The sequence below is a fragment of the Lampris incognitus genome, chromosome 2 (genome assembly GCF_029633865.1).
Source record: "Lampris incognitus isolate fLamInc1 chromosome 2, fLamInc1.hap2, whole genome shotgun sequence".
NCBI classification, from domain to species: Eukaryota; Metazoa; Chordata; class Actinopteri; order Lampriformes; family Lampridae; genus Lampris; species Lampris incognitus.
The window spans coordinates 111,252,681-111,267,890 of NC_079212.1; the positions used below are offsets into that span (position 1 = coordinate 111,252,681).

The 15,210-nt window shown below is 42.2% G+C and overlaps 1 protein-coding gene across 1 annotated transcript; it reads right to left on the minus strand.

The window, feature by feature from the left end:
* Window positions 1-1,894: 1,894 nt before the first annotated feature.
* Window positions 1,895-15,002, minus strand: pfkfb2b (6-phosphofructo-2-kinase/fructose-2,6-biphosphatase 2b). Its single transcript, XM_056301182.1, has 17 exons — window positions 14,775-15,002; window positions 14,159-14,299; window positions 13,264-13,389; window positions 12,189-12,285; window positions 10,839-10,905; window positions 10,533-10,607; window positions 10,292-10,348; window positions 10,006-10,130; window positions 9,482-9,689; window positions 8,632-8,778; window positions 7,681-7,785; window positions 7,371-7,500; window positions 6,417-6,479; window positions 6,209-6,273; window positions 5,143-5,310; window positions 4,303-4,325; window positions 1,895-1,994 (listed from the first exon to the last, which is right to left on the minus strand). Exons 2-17 carry the CDS (start codon window positions 14,241-14,243, stop codon window positions 1,895-1,897), a joined length of 1,641 nt encoding a protein of 546 aa, XP_056157157.1. The 5' UTR covers window positions 14,244-14,299; window positions 14,775-15,002.
* Window positions 15,003-15,210: the final 208 nt, after the last annotated feature.

The following is a 15,210-nucleotide window of genomic DNA, read 5'->3' on the forward strand; positions in this document are numbered from 1 at the left end:
AAGCATTTACTCGTCTATTATTTATTTATTGCTTGGGTGCCTTTGATGGTGGTCAGATTGGTAATTTTCCGTGTTAATATCTCTCGCCCCCCTCCCCCCTATTATTGACAATGCTCCTCTAAAAATTTTGCCCTGGAGCCAGGGCTGCTTATAGGGTAGTTGTTATAGGGTTGTTATAGGATGTTGTGTTGCTGTAAAGCCTCTTGAGGCAAATTTGCAATTTGTGATATTGGGCTACACAAATAAAATTGACTTGACTTGATGTCTGCTCTTCCCCTCCTTATCTCATGTCTTCCAGTTCTCATCCCACCGAGGCCATTTCTCCAATTAGTGTGTACAGACTTGCTACTTTCAGTGAGTCTCCCATACGTTCCTCTTATCAACCAACAGTCAACAATAGGCCTTTATCTGTGCACCTGGAGAAGACACTTTATAAGACTACCTTTGTTCTGTTACACATGGACTTTAAGTATCTATCTAAGCAATGTAAAATAAAGTTAAACATTGCATAGGTCACACATGGTCAGAGATTAAACATGATACAGGCAGTGAGGAATATTTCATTTCCATTCATAGTCTGTTGCAAAAGACATTACTACCCATCGTGTTGTTGAACTGCAGTCGCTTTCTTTGTAAAAAAATTAAAAAAATACTCAGCAATTTCCTTCTTTATTATTTTTTTACACAGCTTTTAACTCATTCCAAAAAATCTCAAGTTTCCATAAACATTTTTTTATAGCAGATATATCTGATTTCCTTGTGCAATTGTGAAAAGTTATTCTGAACCATTTCCTTGTTTACATTCATTGGGATGCATTATAGCTAATGCTATAAGCATGTTGGTATGGCCGGCAGCCATACCAACATGTACCCTGGCTCTGCCAAATGATGAAATCCAGGCAGATATGTGCTTGACTGGTACTTGGATGGGAGACCTTCCGGGAAGACTGAGTTATTGGTGGGCCAATAGGGGGCAGTCTTCCCCCTGGTCCTAATAAAAACAACAAATATCAAATCCCAATGCCACAGTGCAGTGACCGGTACACTGTGCTGTAGGAGATGCCGTCCTTCAGATGAGACGTTAAACCGAGGTCCTGACTCACTGTGGTCATTAAAGATCCCATGGCACTTATCGCAAAGAGTAGGGGGTCCCCTGGTGTCCTGGCAAAATTCCCAGCCTGGCTCTCTCCATCTGGCCACCTAATCATCCCCCCCATGTAACTGGCTCAATGATTCCTCCCTCTCCACCTCAAGCTGATGTGTGGTGAGCATTCTGGCGCGAAATGGCTGCTGTGCATCACCCAGGTGGGTGCTACACATTGGTGGTGGTAGAGGTGAGTGACCCCCTTCAATGTGAAGCACTTTGGGTGTCTAGAAAAGTGCTATATAAATATACTGATGATGATGATGATTATTATTATATTGTACAGTAAGGCGTTGCATTTTTTACAACAAGGATGACTTACACAGCAGATATACATTCTGTCTGTTGATCATTTCTATTGGCACACGTGTGAAATGAGTTTGTAGGAGCTGTTGCGTCATGGTTTTACACCAGAGCTTCACATGCAGGGCATAAAGAGGACCAGGGACACACAGAGGGAAGGGGCCAGAAAAATGAACATACAACTCCTGGGCTTAATTTACAAAATGTGTTCTTTGACTTATTCCATTTAACAATAGTTTCAAAGAATATGATAAAAAAAAAGAACTAAAATAAAACATGTAAGAATTAATGTTAAATTATGTCATAAATTAGTTTTAGGGTCTTGATTGATCACATAAAATTGGACAAAGATCACTGAAGATCACTCAGTCGCTCAACATGAAAAACATTTTTTTGGAAAAGAACAAAGGCAAAATTCTTTTTATGAACAAAGCTTGATGCATTTTCTCATACACGAGGAAGGAGGCCAACATCTGGATACTCAGAAGTGGACACGGTCACTGGTTTCTTCAGGGCTGTCATAGTCGACCCCTTCAAACAGGGACTCCTTTTGGGGGGGAAAAAATAATTCAGACAAATGTGGGTCATGTTCACAATATTTGCACCATTGTGGCAGCTATCCAAAAACACAGTAGTTTGATAACTTCCCAGAGGGCCCAGCAGCATTAAGTTTCCATTATAAAAAACCCCACTTAAGTGTGAAAATAAGAAGCGAAGGCAAACCCAGCAATAACCAGACTATTAACTACCCTATATATATATATATATATACACTACCGTTCAAAAGTTTGGGATCACCCAAACAATTTTGTGTTTTCCATGAAAAGTCACACTTATTCACCACCATATGTTGTGAAATGAATAGAAAATAGAGTCAAGACATTGACAAGGTTAGAAATAATGATTTGTATTTGAAATAAGATTTTTTTTACATCAAACTTTGCTTTCGTCAAAGAATCCTCCATTTGCAGCAATTACAGCATTGCAGACCTTTGGCATTCTAGCTGTTAATTTGTTGAGGTAATCTGGAGAAATTGCACCCCACGCTTCCAGAAGCAGCTCCCACAAGTTGGATTGGTTGGATGGGCACTTCTTTGAGCAGATTGAGTTTCTGGAGCATCACATTTGTGGGGTCAATTAAACGCTCAAAATGGCCAGAAAAAGAGAACTTTCATCTGAAACTCGACAGTCTATTCTTGTTCTTAGAAATGAAGGCTATTCCATGCGAGAAATTGCTAAGAAATTGAAGATTTCCTACACCGGTGTGTACTACTCCCTTCAGAGGACAGCACAAACAGGCTCTAACCAGAGTAGAAAAAGAAGTGGGAGGCCGCGTTGCACAACTGAGCAAGAAGATAAGTACATTAGAGTCTCTAGTTTGAGAAACAGACGCCTCACAGGTCCCCAACTGGCATCTTCATTAAATAGTACCTGTTAGAGCCTGTTTGTGCTGTCCTCTGAAGGGAGTAGTACACACCGGTGTAGGAAATCTTCAATTTCTTAGCAATTTCTCGCATGGAATAGCCTTCATTTCTAAGAACAAAAATAGACTGTCGAGTTTCAGATGAAAGTTCTCTTTTTCTGGCCATTTTGAGCGTTTAATTGACCCCACAAATGTGATGCTCCAGAAACTCAATCTGCTCAAAGAAGTGCCCATCCAACCAATCCAACTTGTGGGAGCTGCTTCTGGAAGCGTGGGGTGCAATTTCTCCAGATTACCTCAACAAATTAACAGCTAGAATGCCAAAGGTCTGCAATGCTGTAATTGCTGCAAATGGAGGATTCTTTGACGAAAGCAAAGTTTGATGTAAAAAAAATCTTATTTCAAATACAAATCATTATTTCTAACCTTGTCAATGTCTTGACTCTATTTTCTATTCATTTCACAACATATGGTGGTGAATAAGTGTGACTTTTCATGGAAAACACGAAATAGTTTGGGTGATCCCAAACTTTTGAACGGTAGTGTATATATATATATATATATATACACTACCGTTCAAATATGTATATATACGTATATATATATATATATATATATATATATATATATATATATATATATATATATATATATATATATATATATACAATCAACACATTTTTACCTGCACTGCAAGTCTTATGCATAGTAAAAAATTTACATTCGCATAGAATGTGTATCTAAAAATGAAAATACATGAATATAAAATATTTCTGACAAAGATATATCTTTGTATGAAATAACAGAAAACCACTGACCAGTCAAACAGCCCTATATAGCAACTGTTTTGTCTGGCCGTTCATTTGATTGTGATTGATGATTTGTATTGATACAGTCATTTGTCAGAAACCATCCAAGTATCACTGAACAACAAACTGAACCATTTGTTTTTGCTTTTTGTTTGGATCCCCCCCCCCTTTTCGCCCCAATTGTCAATTGTACCTGTCCAATTACCCCACTTTTCTGAGGTGTCCCAGTCACTGCTCCACCCCCTCTGATGATCCAGGGAGCGCTGTAGACTACCACATCTCCTCCAATACATGTGGAGTCGCCAGCCGCTTCTTTTCACCTGACAGTGAGGAGTTTCGCCAGGGGGATGCAGCGCATGTGAGGATCACGGATCATGTCCCCCACGCCCCCCCCCCCCCAAGTCCCCCTCCCCCGTGAACAGGTGCCCCAACCGACCAGAGGAGGCGCTACTGCTGCGACCAGGACACAAACCCACATCCGGCTTCCCACCCTCAGACATGAATGTAATCAAACATGCTACTGGGTCTTACTGTGACATAATGTATGACCGAGGTGAGTAAAAAGAATGTGGTAAAGAAATGAAGGAAGAGCTTCCAGTTATGTAAGTGTCCAAAATACTCACAGACAGCCGCTTCCTATCCGGGGCTGTGAAGACAGACGATGGGAAGGGAAGAAGAGGAAGAGAAATACATACAAATGTGGAGAGGTGGCTGAAGCATTGTAGCCACAAGGCGAAGCAAACACATTTACACAACACACAAATACGTACACGGATTTCACAACTTGAACACTGCTTTAAGTCTGAAAATAACCCCTGTTCATCACAACTGTTAGGATGATGAGCAATGAGTTGGGATGTGCTAAAACATGTTTCAGCACATGAATAGAGATATATTTCCAGTTTATTTGTGGAAAAGGTCGGTCAAACTGTTTTTGCTGTAAGCGATCTGTTCTTTTTCTAGTCACTTTATAAAGTATTGCAGAAAAATTGCCCTCTCTGTAACCGCCTAAATTCTATGCCCAGAATAGATCGACTTTATAACTCACACTGGAGTTTTCTTTTTTCTTTTTCCTTCCAGTAAGAGGTAGGGATGCTGTGGTGCATATTCACTGCTGACAGCCCAATGGTGAAGCCATGCAAGACAAACAGCTGATGCTGGCGTAGAGACAGCCACATTAAAAGTGGGAAGAGAGAGAGAGATAGAGAGATTAGAGAGAGCAAGAGCGAGAGTGAGAGGGAGAGAGAGAGGGAAAGAGATTAGAGAGAGAGAGGGAGAGAAGGGGAGACCGACTCCATGTTGTTTTCAACATAGACACTGAATCATCGAGAAGATCCAAGAGTGAGGCAAGGGGATGCTAAAGATAAGGTGAAAATTGCGAGTGGAAGTGGGAGCGGGAGCTGGCAGCTGATTAGAAGAGGTGACTGATTTAGAAAAGGGGGACCGGTAATTCCGTCACTGACTTGGCTTTGCTGTCCCTCTGGCATCAGAGCCGATGGGGTAGGGGCAAGGGGAAGCCAGGGCCGGTTGCCGGCGCTGTAGAGCCTAGGACGCTTGACCTGGTCGTGACTGGACAAGGGAGTGTAACTATTCCGCCGGAGTATGGGAGCAGCGTCCCTTGGCACTTTACCCTGGCAGAGGATGGGAGGGGAGGAGGAGGGGGGGAAACACCGCACACGCTTAAGAAATAAAATATCCAGGAGTGCGCACACACACACACACACCACCACCACCACCTGGTATGCCTCCCCAGAAACAACCTTGATGTTTGTCTTCACGTTGATCCACTGCATCAGGTAAAACAACAGAGTTCTTACAGGGGACAATAAATGAGACAACTAAAAGATAACGAACAGACACAACACTACTTGCACTAAACACAGTTTAGCGCCTGTCTCAATCAAGGGAATGGACTTCTTTTTTTTCTTTTTTTTAGAAATGGGACAATAGCTATATGAAATAGATTTCACCAAAAAAGTCACAACTCAAATATCAATAACAATTAGCACAAATCAGTGACAGGATGAGACCAGAGCAGAGTGAACCTAAAGACTACTGTTCAGGCATGCAAGGAAGAATGATCAGCCATGGGCTCCATAAAGAAAATAATCGCAACTGTAACCGCTCCCTAAATTGGACATAAGCTCAAGCCAGTTTAATTCGATAGGAAAGTCAAGAAAAGCAGGGACATTGTCAGGTTTGGTATACAGTGGGAGCATAGGCATAAGCGGAGTAAGAGAGAACAGAACAGGGACATGGGGAAAGAAATTAAGGAATGCAAAGCCCTACAGTTAAGGAGTGGAGTGTGACTGCATTGGGATTGCATTGGACTGGCACACAGAACGAGGTAGAACCTTTTAGACATCGAATTTACATTTGTGGTATAACTGAATAAAGTACCTGTCTAGTGATTCGGAAGACAATGACCAAGCACTTTGCTAATATTTTACAAATTGCAGGTTTCGATTCAGCAATGACAAGTGCATATAAATGAAAAAAAAAAAATCCAGGAAATCTCTTGGGACTTACAATTGGCCGATCGCAATGTGTGTTCACTGCCTCCACATTAAGATAAAACATTTCCACTTTACAGCCTAAAGAGAGAAGGAATGAATTCAAAAGAGGCGTTTGAAAATTATGAGCTGTCATATATCTTTGGGTGTAACGTATTGATACGCTTCAGCAATGCATTGTCTATACGGTGAAACATTAGTGCTTTAAAACTCAGCAGATTTACCATATGCAACAGGGGTGAGCTTCAACACTGTATGAAGAGGACATTTCATATATGGTAGATCATCTAGGGGATGAAGAAAACGAGCATAGTCATCTTGTGTGTGTGTGTGAACGGTAGCAGATGGAAACTTGTATGTGATGTAGATGCCCAACTAATAATTTGGTGCTGAAAAGTAAAATGTGTGCACTTTTATGCTCCCATAAGGATGTTTACTAACAAGATTAATGTTGCGATCCACCAAGAGTCTTTAACAGGGGGCCAATTCCCAAGATGTTAAGAGTTCGTGTTTTGTTTTTGGATTTTCCCCCTTTTTCTCCCCAATTGTACTTGGATAATTACCCCACTCTTCCAAGCCATCCTGGTCGCTGCTCCATCCCCTCTGCCAATCCAGGGAGGGCTGCAGACTACCACATGCCTCCTCCGATATATGTGGAGTCGCCAGCCGCTTCTTTTCACCTGACAGTGAGGAGTTTCGCCAGGGGGACATAGCACGTGGAAGGATCACGCTATTCCCCCCAGTTCCCCCTCCCCCCTGGAGGGGGAAGGAGGCGCTAGTGCAGCAACCAGGACACATACCCATATCCGGCTTCCCACACACAGACATGGCCAATTGTGTCTGTAGGGACGCCCAACCAAGCCGAAGGTAACACGGGGATTCGAACCGACGATCCTCGTGTAGATCGCCACGCTATGTTATGTTATCGCCACGTTATTATGATAATAATTCACTACAAGTCAAATCTATTCTTTACTGAGCATTATGTAATTAATCAGTTATTCAAAGGAAAAAAAGGCTGTTTATTATTGTATAATGTTCACTTCAGCTGATAATCTTCCTAGCTATGAATTTTTACACAACTTTCACTATCCTTTTCTCGTATATGGAGAAGACTATCCATCATGGAACAAACAGTACACTGCACTCAGTGATATTAAACAGGACCTAACTCTTACCTGCACTTTTGTCCAGGAAGTAAGCTAACAGACAACGCATGACTGCCTGATGACAAATGACCAGCACGTTGCCATGTCTTTCCAGCTCCATGATAACTGGCTCCAACCGCTGAACCAGATCCTGGTAGGACTACAGAGAGCCAGGAAAGAAAAATTTAGCCACATCCAAAAGGGCCATGGTTTAATATCAGCAGTCTGGTCCAATTTTGTTCTGAATGCATCTGTTAGTTGAGCCTGCCAAAACTGAGGTTGGTGGCTTAAAGGAACACAGGTAGACTTGAAGCGACAGGGGATAAGCGGGCCAAGTTACCTCTCCTCCTGGGTACCGATAGTGGTATTTGTCCTGGTCTCGTAAAGCAAACTCTTCCGGAAATGAGTTCTGAATCATCTCATAGGTCATCTCTTCACACACACCCTAGAGTAGCATAAGGAGGTTTTGGCTCATGTGAGTGTTACTTTATTATTTACTACTTTATTAATCCCCATTGGGGGTAAATTCTTTCTCTGCATTTAACCCATTCTAGCTGTGTAGCTAGGAGCAGTGGGCAGCGCCAGGGGACCAACTCCAGTTCATCTTGCCATGCCTCGGTCAGGGGCACAAACAGGAGTATTAACCTTAACATGCATGTCTTTTTGATGGTGGGGGAAACTGCAGCACCCGGAGAAAACCCACCGCAGACACGGGGAGAACATGCAAACTCCACACAGAGGACGACCTGGGATGACCAAGGTTGGACAACCCCAGGGTTCGACTCCAGGACCTTCTTGCTGTGAGGAGACAACCACTAGGCCACCGTGCTGCCATGGGTAATGGTGTTTGATGTTGCTACCCAAGAGGCTAAAAGATTTTTTTCATGCAGAGCACCCTCATGAACCTGGCTTCTAACTCACTCTCAAACAGATATTTAGTCTCACATTTAGCTGTACCATCTGTGTAGATTTGGGATTAGGGTAGGTGTGGGTGTTCACAACAAAGTCACACAAGAGTGCACTTTGTGTCCTTAATATATCTATAGTTCACAAAATTTTAACATCAACTATGATGAAAACAGGAAAACAGTTTGGCTACACATGAAGATTGCATAGAAAATAAGGCAGTCTGTTGAGGTTTTGCTTCGCCTCAGGTTTTTGGTTCCTTCTCAGCATGCTGACTGAGGAAGAATGAAAGGCTTAAAATGCAATATAGCTGTTCATATATTATTTGTGCTCCTCATTTTGTTGGAAGTTTAAATGTAGGTGTTTTGACATTGGGGTTACTTACAGCATCGATCTCGTTGAGTATTTTCCACTGCTCATAGGGCACTCCAAGCTCCTCTGCTGTCTGGATGGTCCTTCTCAGTTGGCTCGTCCACACCTTCAAGTTGGATAGTTTATGCTCCTCAATGAAATCACTCAGAGCATGGGCATACTGAGGTGGAGAGAGATGGAGAAAGATAAATGAATAGATGTATCTAACTGTACATCAATCCCCCCCCCTATTTTTCTCCCCAATTGTACCTGGCCAATTACCCCACTCTTCTGAGCTGTCCTGGTCACTGCTCCACCCCCAATCCAGGGAGGGTTGCAGAATACCACATACCTCCTCCGATACATGTGGAGTCGCCAGTCACTTCTTTTCACCTGACAATGAGGAGTTTTGCCAGGGGGACGTAGTGCGTGGGAGAATCATGCTATTTCCCCCAGTCCCCCCTCCCCCCGAACAGGTGCCCCAACCGACCAGAGGAGGTGCTAGTGCAGCAACCAGGAAACATACCCACATCCTGCAGACATGGCCAATTGTGTCTGTAGGGACGCCCTACCAAGCCACAGGTAACATGGGGATTCGAACCGGAGATCCCCGTGTTGGTAGGCAATGGAATAGACTGCTATGCTACCCGAACGCCCCCCCATCTATCTTTTTAAGAGATTTGCTTGCACTTCTGTTTTATCAGATATCAGACAGTGAAGTGTGTGTGTCTGTGTGTGTGTGTGTAGAGGGGTGTTATTCCAACAAGGAATAACAAGTGACAATGTCATAATTTGGATGCTTAAATTATTGCAGGGCTGTGTTGCTTTATCCACAAACCAAAATTTGGATTTACAACCCAAACAAAGGACACAGATAAACATACCTGTTTCCCCCGAGGAGAAAGTTCTGAGTCACCGCCGATGCGGCCCTCGATGTTGTGGTTGCTCTCTCCGTGCCGACACAGGTAGATGGAGTGAGAGTGCACATGAATGTTCATCAGGTAGTAGACTATCTTACTCTGGATATAGTCCTGCACCCGGTTCACCAGAAAGCGCCGGCCTACATTCATCACTTTGATAAAGGACAGGTCCCTGTGAGAAGCAACCAGTCATATAATGGATTGGTTGTCTGTCTCCATCTAGTGACTGTTTTTTTTTTTTGATCAACAGGGTGCAGAGTAAATCCATCCATCCATCCATCCATGGATGGATTTATTTTGCACCCTGTTGATCCAAAAAAAAAAAGTCTCTAGAGTCTCTAGAGTAAATCATATTGACAGGATTATAAAATTCTGATGCTTTGTCTACATTATACAATGTTTTTAATGGAGAGAGTATGCAAAACAGTGCAATGACCCTGTTTAATTAATGCCTATCAAGATAAACATTGAGATCCGAACAGTCTTACTTGTCATATTCGTCAGGATCTAAAGGTTGGTATGTAACCTTGTAGCATTCTATTCGTTTGAGGAAGTCATCCATCACTCTTTCCCTGTGTCTCTCTGGGTAGTCTGGACTCGATACTTTTACTTCCTGTTAAGGTATTTCACACATTTAAGTGACATGAGCAACCATGACAGTGATGACATAACAAATGGTGCATGGATAGTCTCAGTATTAATAGTTTATGAGTTTGACCCTGACCAGGAGTCACAGCAGAGCCCTTAATTACAATAGGTGACATAAGAACTTACCAGAATATTAGCAGCAATGACCTCCGGGTCATCACACACGGACTCCACAAAGAACACCTGTTGGAAAGAGGGACGTTCACTCCAGCACACAGTGACAATTTATATACCACAACAAGCCAACAAATGTTGCATTTAAAAGTGTTATAAAATGCACGTTCATATATCAAAGTCCAATTTTCACTGAAGGATAAGAAGAGAAATATCAGATGAATGTATTATGCTTTTCCTTTTCTTATTTGACCTTGAATGCATTCTCTTTCACAAAAGCCAGTATGAGGTCTCGCCTCTCTCTTGTTGTGTTCGTCGCATCAAACACCTGATGAAAGGAATCAAAGTGTGAGTAATGACAATAAAAAAGTAGTGTGTGGTGTGTATTCTATATTGTCAGGCAGTTTAGGATAAGGGATATCCCTGGCCAGATGTATTCTCTGTCTTGCACATTTAAAGCTTTTGGAAATGAGCATGCTAGAGAGACACAAAAGATAAAAGTCAAGTAAAGAGAAAGACAGATAGATGGAGAGAGATAGGTGGACAAAGAGGGACTCACAGCGATTTGCCCTCCTTCTTCAGTCAGATATGCCTTTACGTCCCGCAGAGCCACCAGAGCACACTGTCTACGGCAGAAAAGCAGATGTTCTCCAGCAATGGTCTTAATAAGAGGCCTTGTTTAATGAGTGCATGCACATGAAAAATAGCAACGGTTTCACACAATACCCAGATAACTAATGTCATATCTCATTCATTAAAGTCCATTCATCTGTTCATTTTGGTTTCTATCCTATATGAGGTACATGTAGTATAGTGGAAATTATTTGGAAGAGAATGGCTGAAGCAAAACAATTTTGCATGATGCAAAGTTCACCATTTTCATAATTCATCATATCATATGCAACTTGATTTCAATAGCTATTTTATTATTTGGTTGTTGGTTTCTACAATTGGGTTTCAAGACTTCTCCAACAAACCAGCATTCTCACAAGGACACCAGTTGGTCTTTTCAGCAATATTGTGTTAAAGACCCTACCCATCAGATGTGGTTCAAAAAGCAACTGCAAATACTTTTGTTTAAGGACCAGATAGGTGGGCTTTGCTATATGGGACAATGTGATCGGTGAAACCAATTGCTAAAGAATATTTGCAGCATCTGTCTGACCCAGGTTGGATACCATTCTTGAGCTTGTATGAGCTTCAGAGTGACAGCAGCAGCTTGTTTAATATCTAGGTCAATACCCGGCATTGGGATTCTGTCAAGACAGGCAGAGCCTATCACAGCCTAGACTACAATTCCCACCTCATTTTACTGAGCTTGAAAAAACTTGCATGATAGAAATACATTCCTACGGCCTTTCTATCATTTTGAAGATGTCGGGATTCAATCTCAATTTCCGTGACTACAAACCAGTTTAGCTGCATTAATTAGCATGACGTGGCACTGATGATCTGTCTTGCATGTGTGCTCATGTCTTCTTACATAATGTCTCCCTTTTGATATGAGTATATGAGGGTGAATTTAGATCATAGATAGTCAGTCGTTGTCTAGACTGGCTGAATCTGAATGAGGAATCCTGGCCCAAAAATAGCTTAGTCACTGGTCCAGTAGTGGAGGCTGCAGAATAAACCAAACAGACCTGCGCTGTCTTGGGGAAAAGTGATACTGACTGCGTCACACAACATTTACAGTTCACGATGCTACCAAATCCCTTACCTACATCAGTAGGTAAGGGATTTGGTAGCATCAGAACATCTATCATAGATCATCATAGCTCTATCATAGATCATCTATCATAGCATGATAGATGCCATGTGAATATCACACATTAAGAATGAGACTGTGCAGTAATATATGCTGACTAAATAACTGGCCATTTTCTACATGCTCTTACAGAGTGAAACTTACTTCCTTATTTTCATGGCTTCCTCGTTGTCGTGGCGGAAGAAATCATAGGACTTGTAAGCGCGGACATATTCTCTTCGGTACACACCCAAGTTAAAAACTACAAGATGAATAAATGGTGTCAATGTTTTTCTGTTATCATTTTGGGTCCACTATTGCTATCACTGCAAAAAAGCAGCTAAGACCAAGGCATGGGAACTACTCTGAAGATACTGTTGAGGTTTTCTTCATTGTATCAGTAACTGCAATTTGAAGGATTCAGCTGATCCTAAAATTGGATTCCTTTTTTGAGATACTCTAGTGCAATACACAGGGAAGGGGGTGTTACAGCAATACAATAGTGACATCAAACTTAGACAATCACATGAAGGTCATTCAAATTTGATTTACTATATGCAAGTGTTATTAACAATGTATGTTAGACTATCTGGATTGAGATCATATGGAGCAATGCACTGCCAAGAAAGTTTCCAGGCAAACCTTATATCTCTGTTACTGTGGGCAGTGTTTGACACATTTGAGCAACTTTTTGCAAAACACAAACTCACCCAGGTTCTCTGCATACAACTGAGAATTGATTTAAGATCCCATCTGAAACACTGTCCTTCAGATAAACCTGGAACACTTCTATTCCTAGGAGGCTTGAACGGTGATTTAAAACAGTCCATTTACCTAATTAAGGCTCACTAGTTTATGGGCCACACTACACCTGGGGGTTTAAAAAGGTGAATATGGTGCGCATGTAATGATCAAGAAAATATGAAATTCAGTTGGCCTTGTTTAAAGAGTTATATTATAACAGGTGAGAAGTTGGCCAACTGATGGAATTTCCCCAGTTTTCCCAATAAAAAAGCTGGTTTGCATCCAAGTACAACTCACTCTAAGTTGTAATTGATGTTAGTCGTTATCCTAAAACCTGATTTAATTATCTAATCCCCAGATGTTTTCTTTTTCATTTGTTCTTCTTTCCAGCCAAATGGGGTATAAATATATAGTGTTTTGGACTGAGACCCTACAAATAGGTCAGCTCACGTACACTTATACAATAAAGTTGGTTAAATCACATTTCATCCACTACCTTTGGTCGGCACTCCAATCCAGTTGAGGTAACGGGTCAGTTTCTTGGACATGTAAGTCTTCCCTCTGGCAGGCAGGCCAATCATTACGATCATTGTTGGAGAATTTGTCATGTAAGAAGCCCATGCTAAAAACAGGATTGGTTTACATTAGTTATACACACTGAAGCTGAATGAAGTCCCTGCATAAACCTAATAATGAAAGCATCTCTATTGTTAAGGAGGATAACACAGATCATATTACATAACAGACTGGAAATAAAATATTGTACAATGCAAAGTAAAACAAGAAAATGTCTGTTGTCTGGCAGAATCTCAATGAAACTTGATCACTGTATTAAATGGGTCCTTATTATGCTTCTGTGGGGAAAAAAGTTTTGACTATACTCAGATGCATGCTATGGCTGTTTCTCCCCTCTATTATAAAGGATTCCTTAGGACTGACACCACATTGTAACTGGGTCATTTGTGTGTACAGGACAGAATATAATTATCTCCTCAGGGCAAACCTGTGTGATTGGCATCAGAGGAGGAGCAGATGAACCACGGACTGTGTCCTGGGAGATCAAAGCAATTTTCTTATGAGCACTGGACTTAAGTGTCCCAATCGCAGGCCATTGTAATAATAGCTTACCGGTTCGTGGATATTCATATTCCCACCATATTTCAAGGTTTTTGTTTTAAATTATGCTGTAACTTAATAGAATTAGACCAAGCGAGGGTTTCACCTTAAGCTTCTTTTTTCTCCTTCTTCTATTAAATCAACTGGAAGAACAACTGATGGACAGATGATACAAGAACTCTCGCAGAAGTTCTCTCAGTCGGACACTGAAAGCAACCATGCAGAACAACAACAACTCTGGTTAAATCTCATCCAGGGCTGTTCGGACCACTTACAGCATTTCTTCTCATTCACCCTGACCTCTGTTTTCTTGGCCTCTGCTGAGCTTGCAGAGCCAGGCTCTCTCTGAATACTCGACATGCTGGAGTCCTTTTTTCCCCCCTCTTTTTTCTTAAAGGGTCATCGTCCAAGGGCGCCTAAAACAGATGAATGAAAAAGAAAAAAAAAAGGAATAATTTTGGCGAATTAATCGATTGTGTGTGTGACATATTCTATGGCTCGCTATTGGAACAGATGGTTGAAATTCACACGCAAGCCACATGCGTTTAAACGTACACATTTGGAAAGGATGAGTCCCTGTATCCACATGGTGAAAAACGTGTTTCCTTGGCGGTTTTTTTTTTCCACGACCAGCCCCTAACTCAAGTATTTAAGAGGGAAGGGCAGCCGCATCACCCGCTCGGTTGCGGACCCACAAGCACACAAAAACAAGCGCATCTTTTCGTTTGTCGCGCGGCACCCCAATATGAATGTGAATCGAGTAGGGCCGCGGCAGCGGTCCCCAATATCAATACTGGATCGGAGGGAGAGAGACCGCATTCGCCTCTTCATTCGAACACATCAGCAAAGCCGTGTTAACATCAATAAATGAATTGGTTAAATGGTTTCTACCTTCTCTGCGGAAACATACAGTGGCACTTGGGACGTGGTAGATGCCCTCGGGATCCTCGGTGCGAGGCTGGGTGCTCAGCAGAAAGAGACACGCTCACGACTCCATGCACCAAACCAGCTGCCGGCCGGTCTGACCGGGCCCCGTCTGTCCTTTAGTTGCTTGGTGTCCTTCCAAGGCGAAGGTGTGTCCCCACGTCATACGTCTCCCTACCGTAACGTTGATAATAGATCTGCTGGTATACACAAACACACACGCGCCACACCGCGCGCGCAGAACAGGCAACCTCACCCGTCCTGAGTCAAGTGAGTCTCCCAAGGACACGGAGTCCGGAGATCCTGCAATGACTTACGTAACACGTCGTGATAAAATGACCCCCCGAGACAACGAAACATCTCTTTCACGATCAGAATTGTATTTTTTGTTTTTTGTTTTACT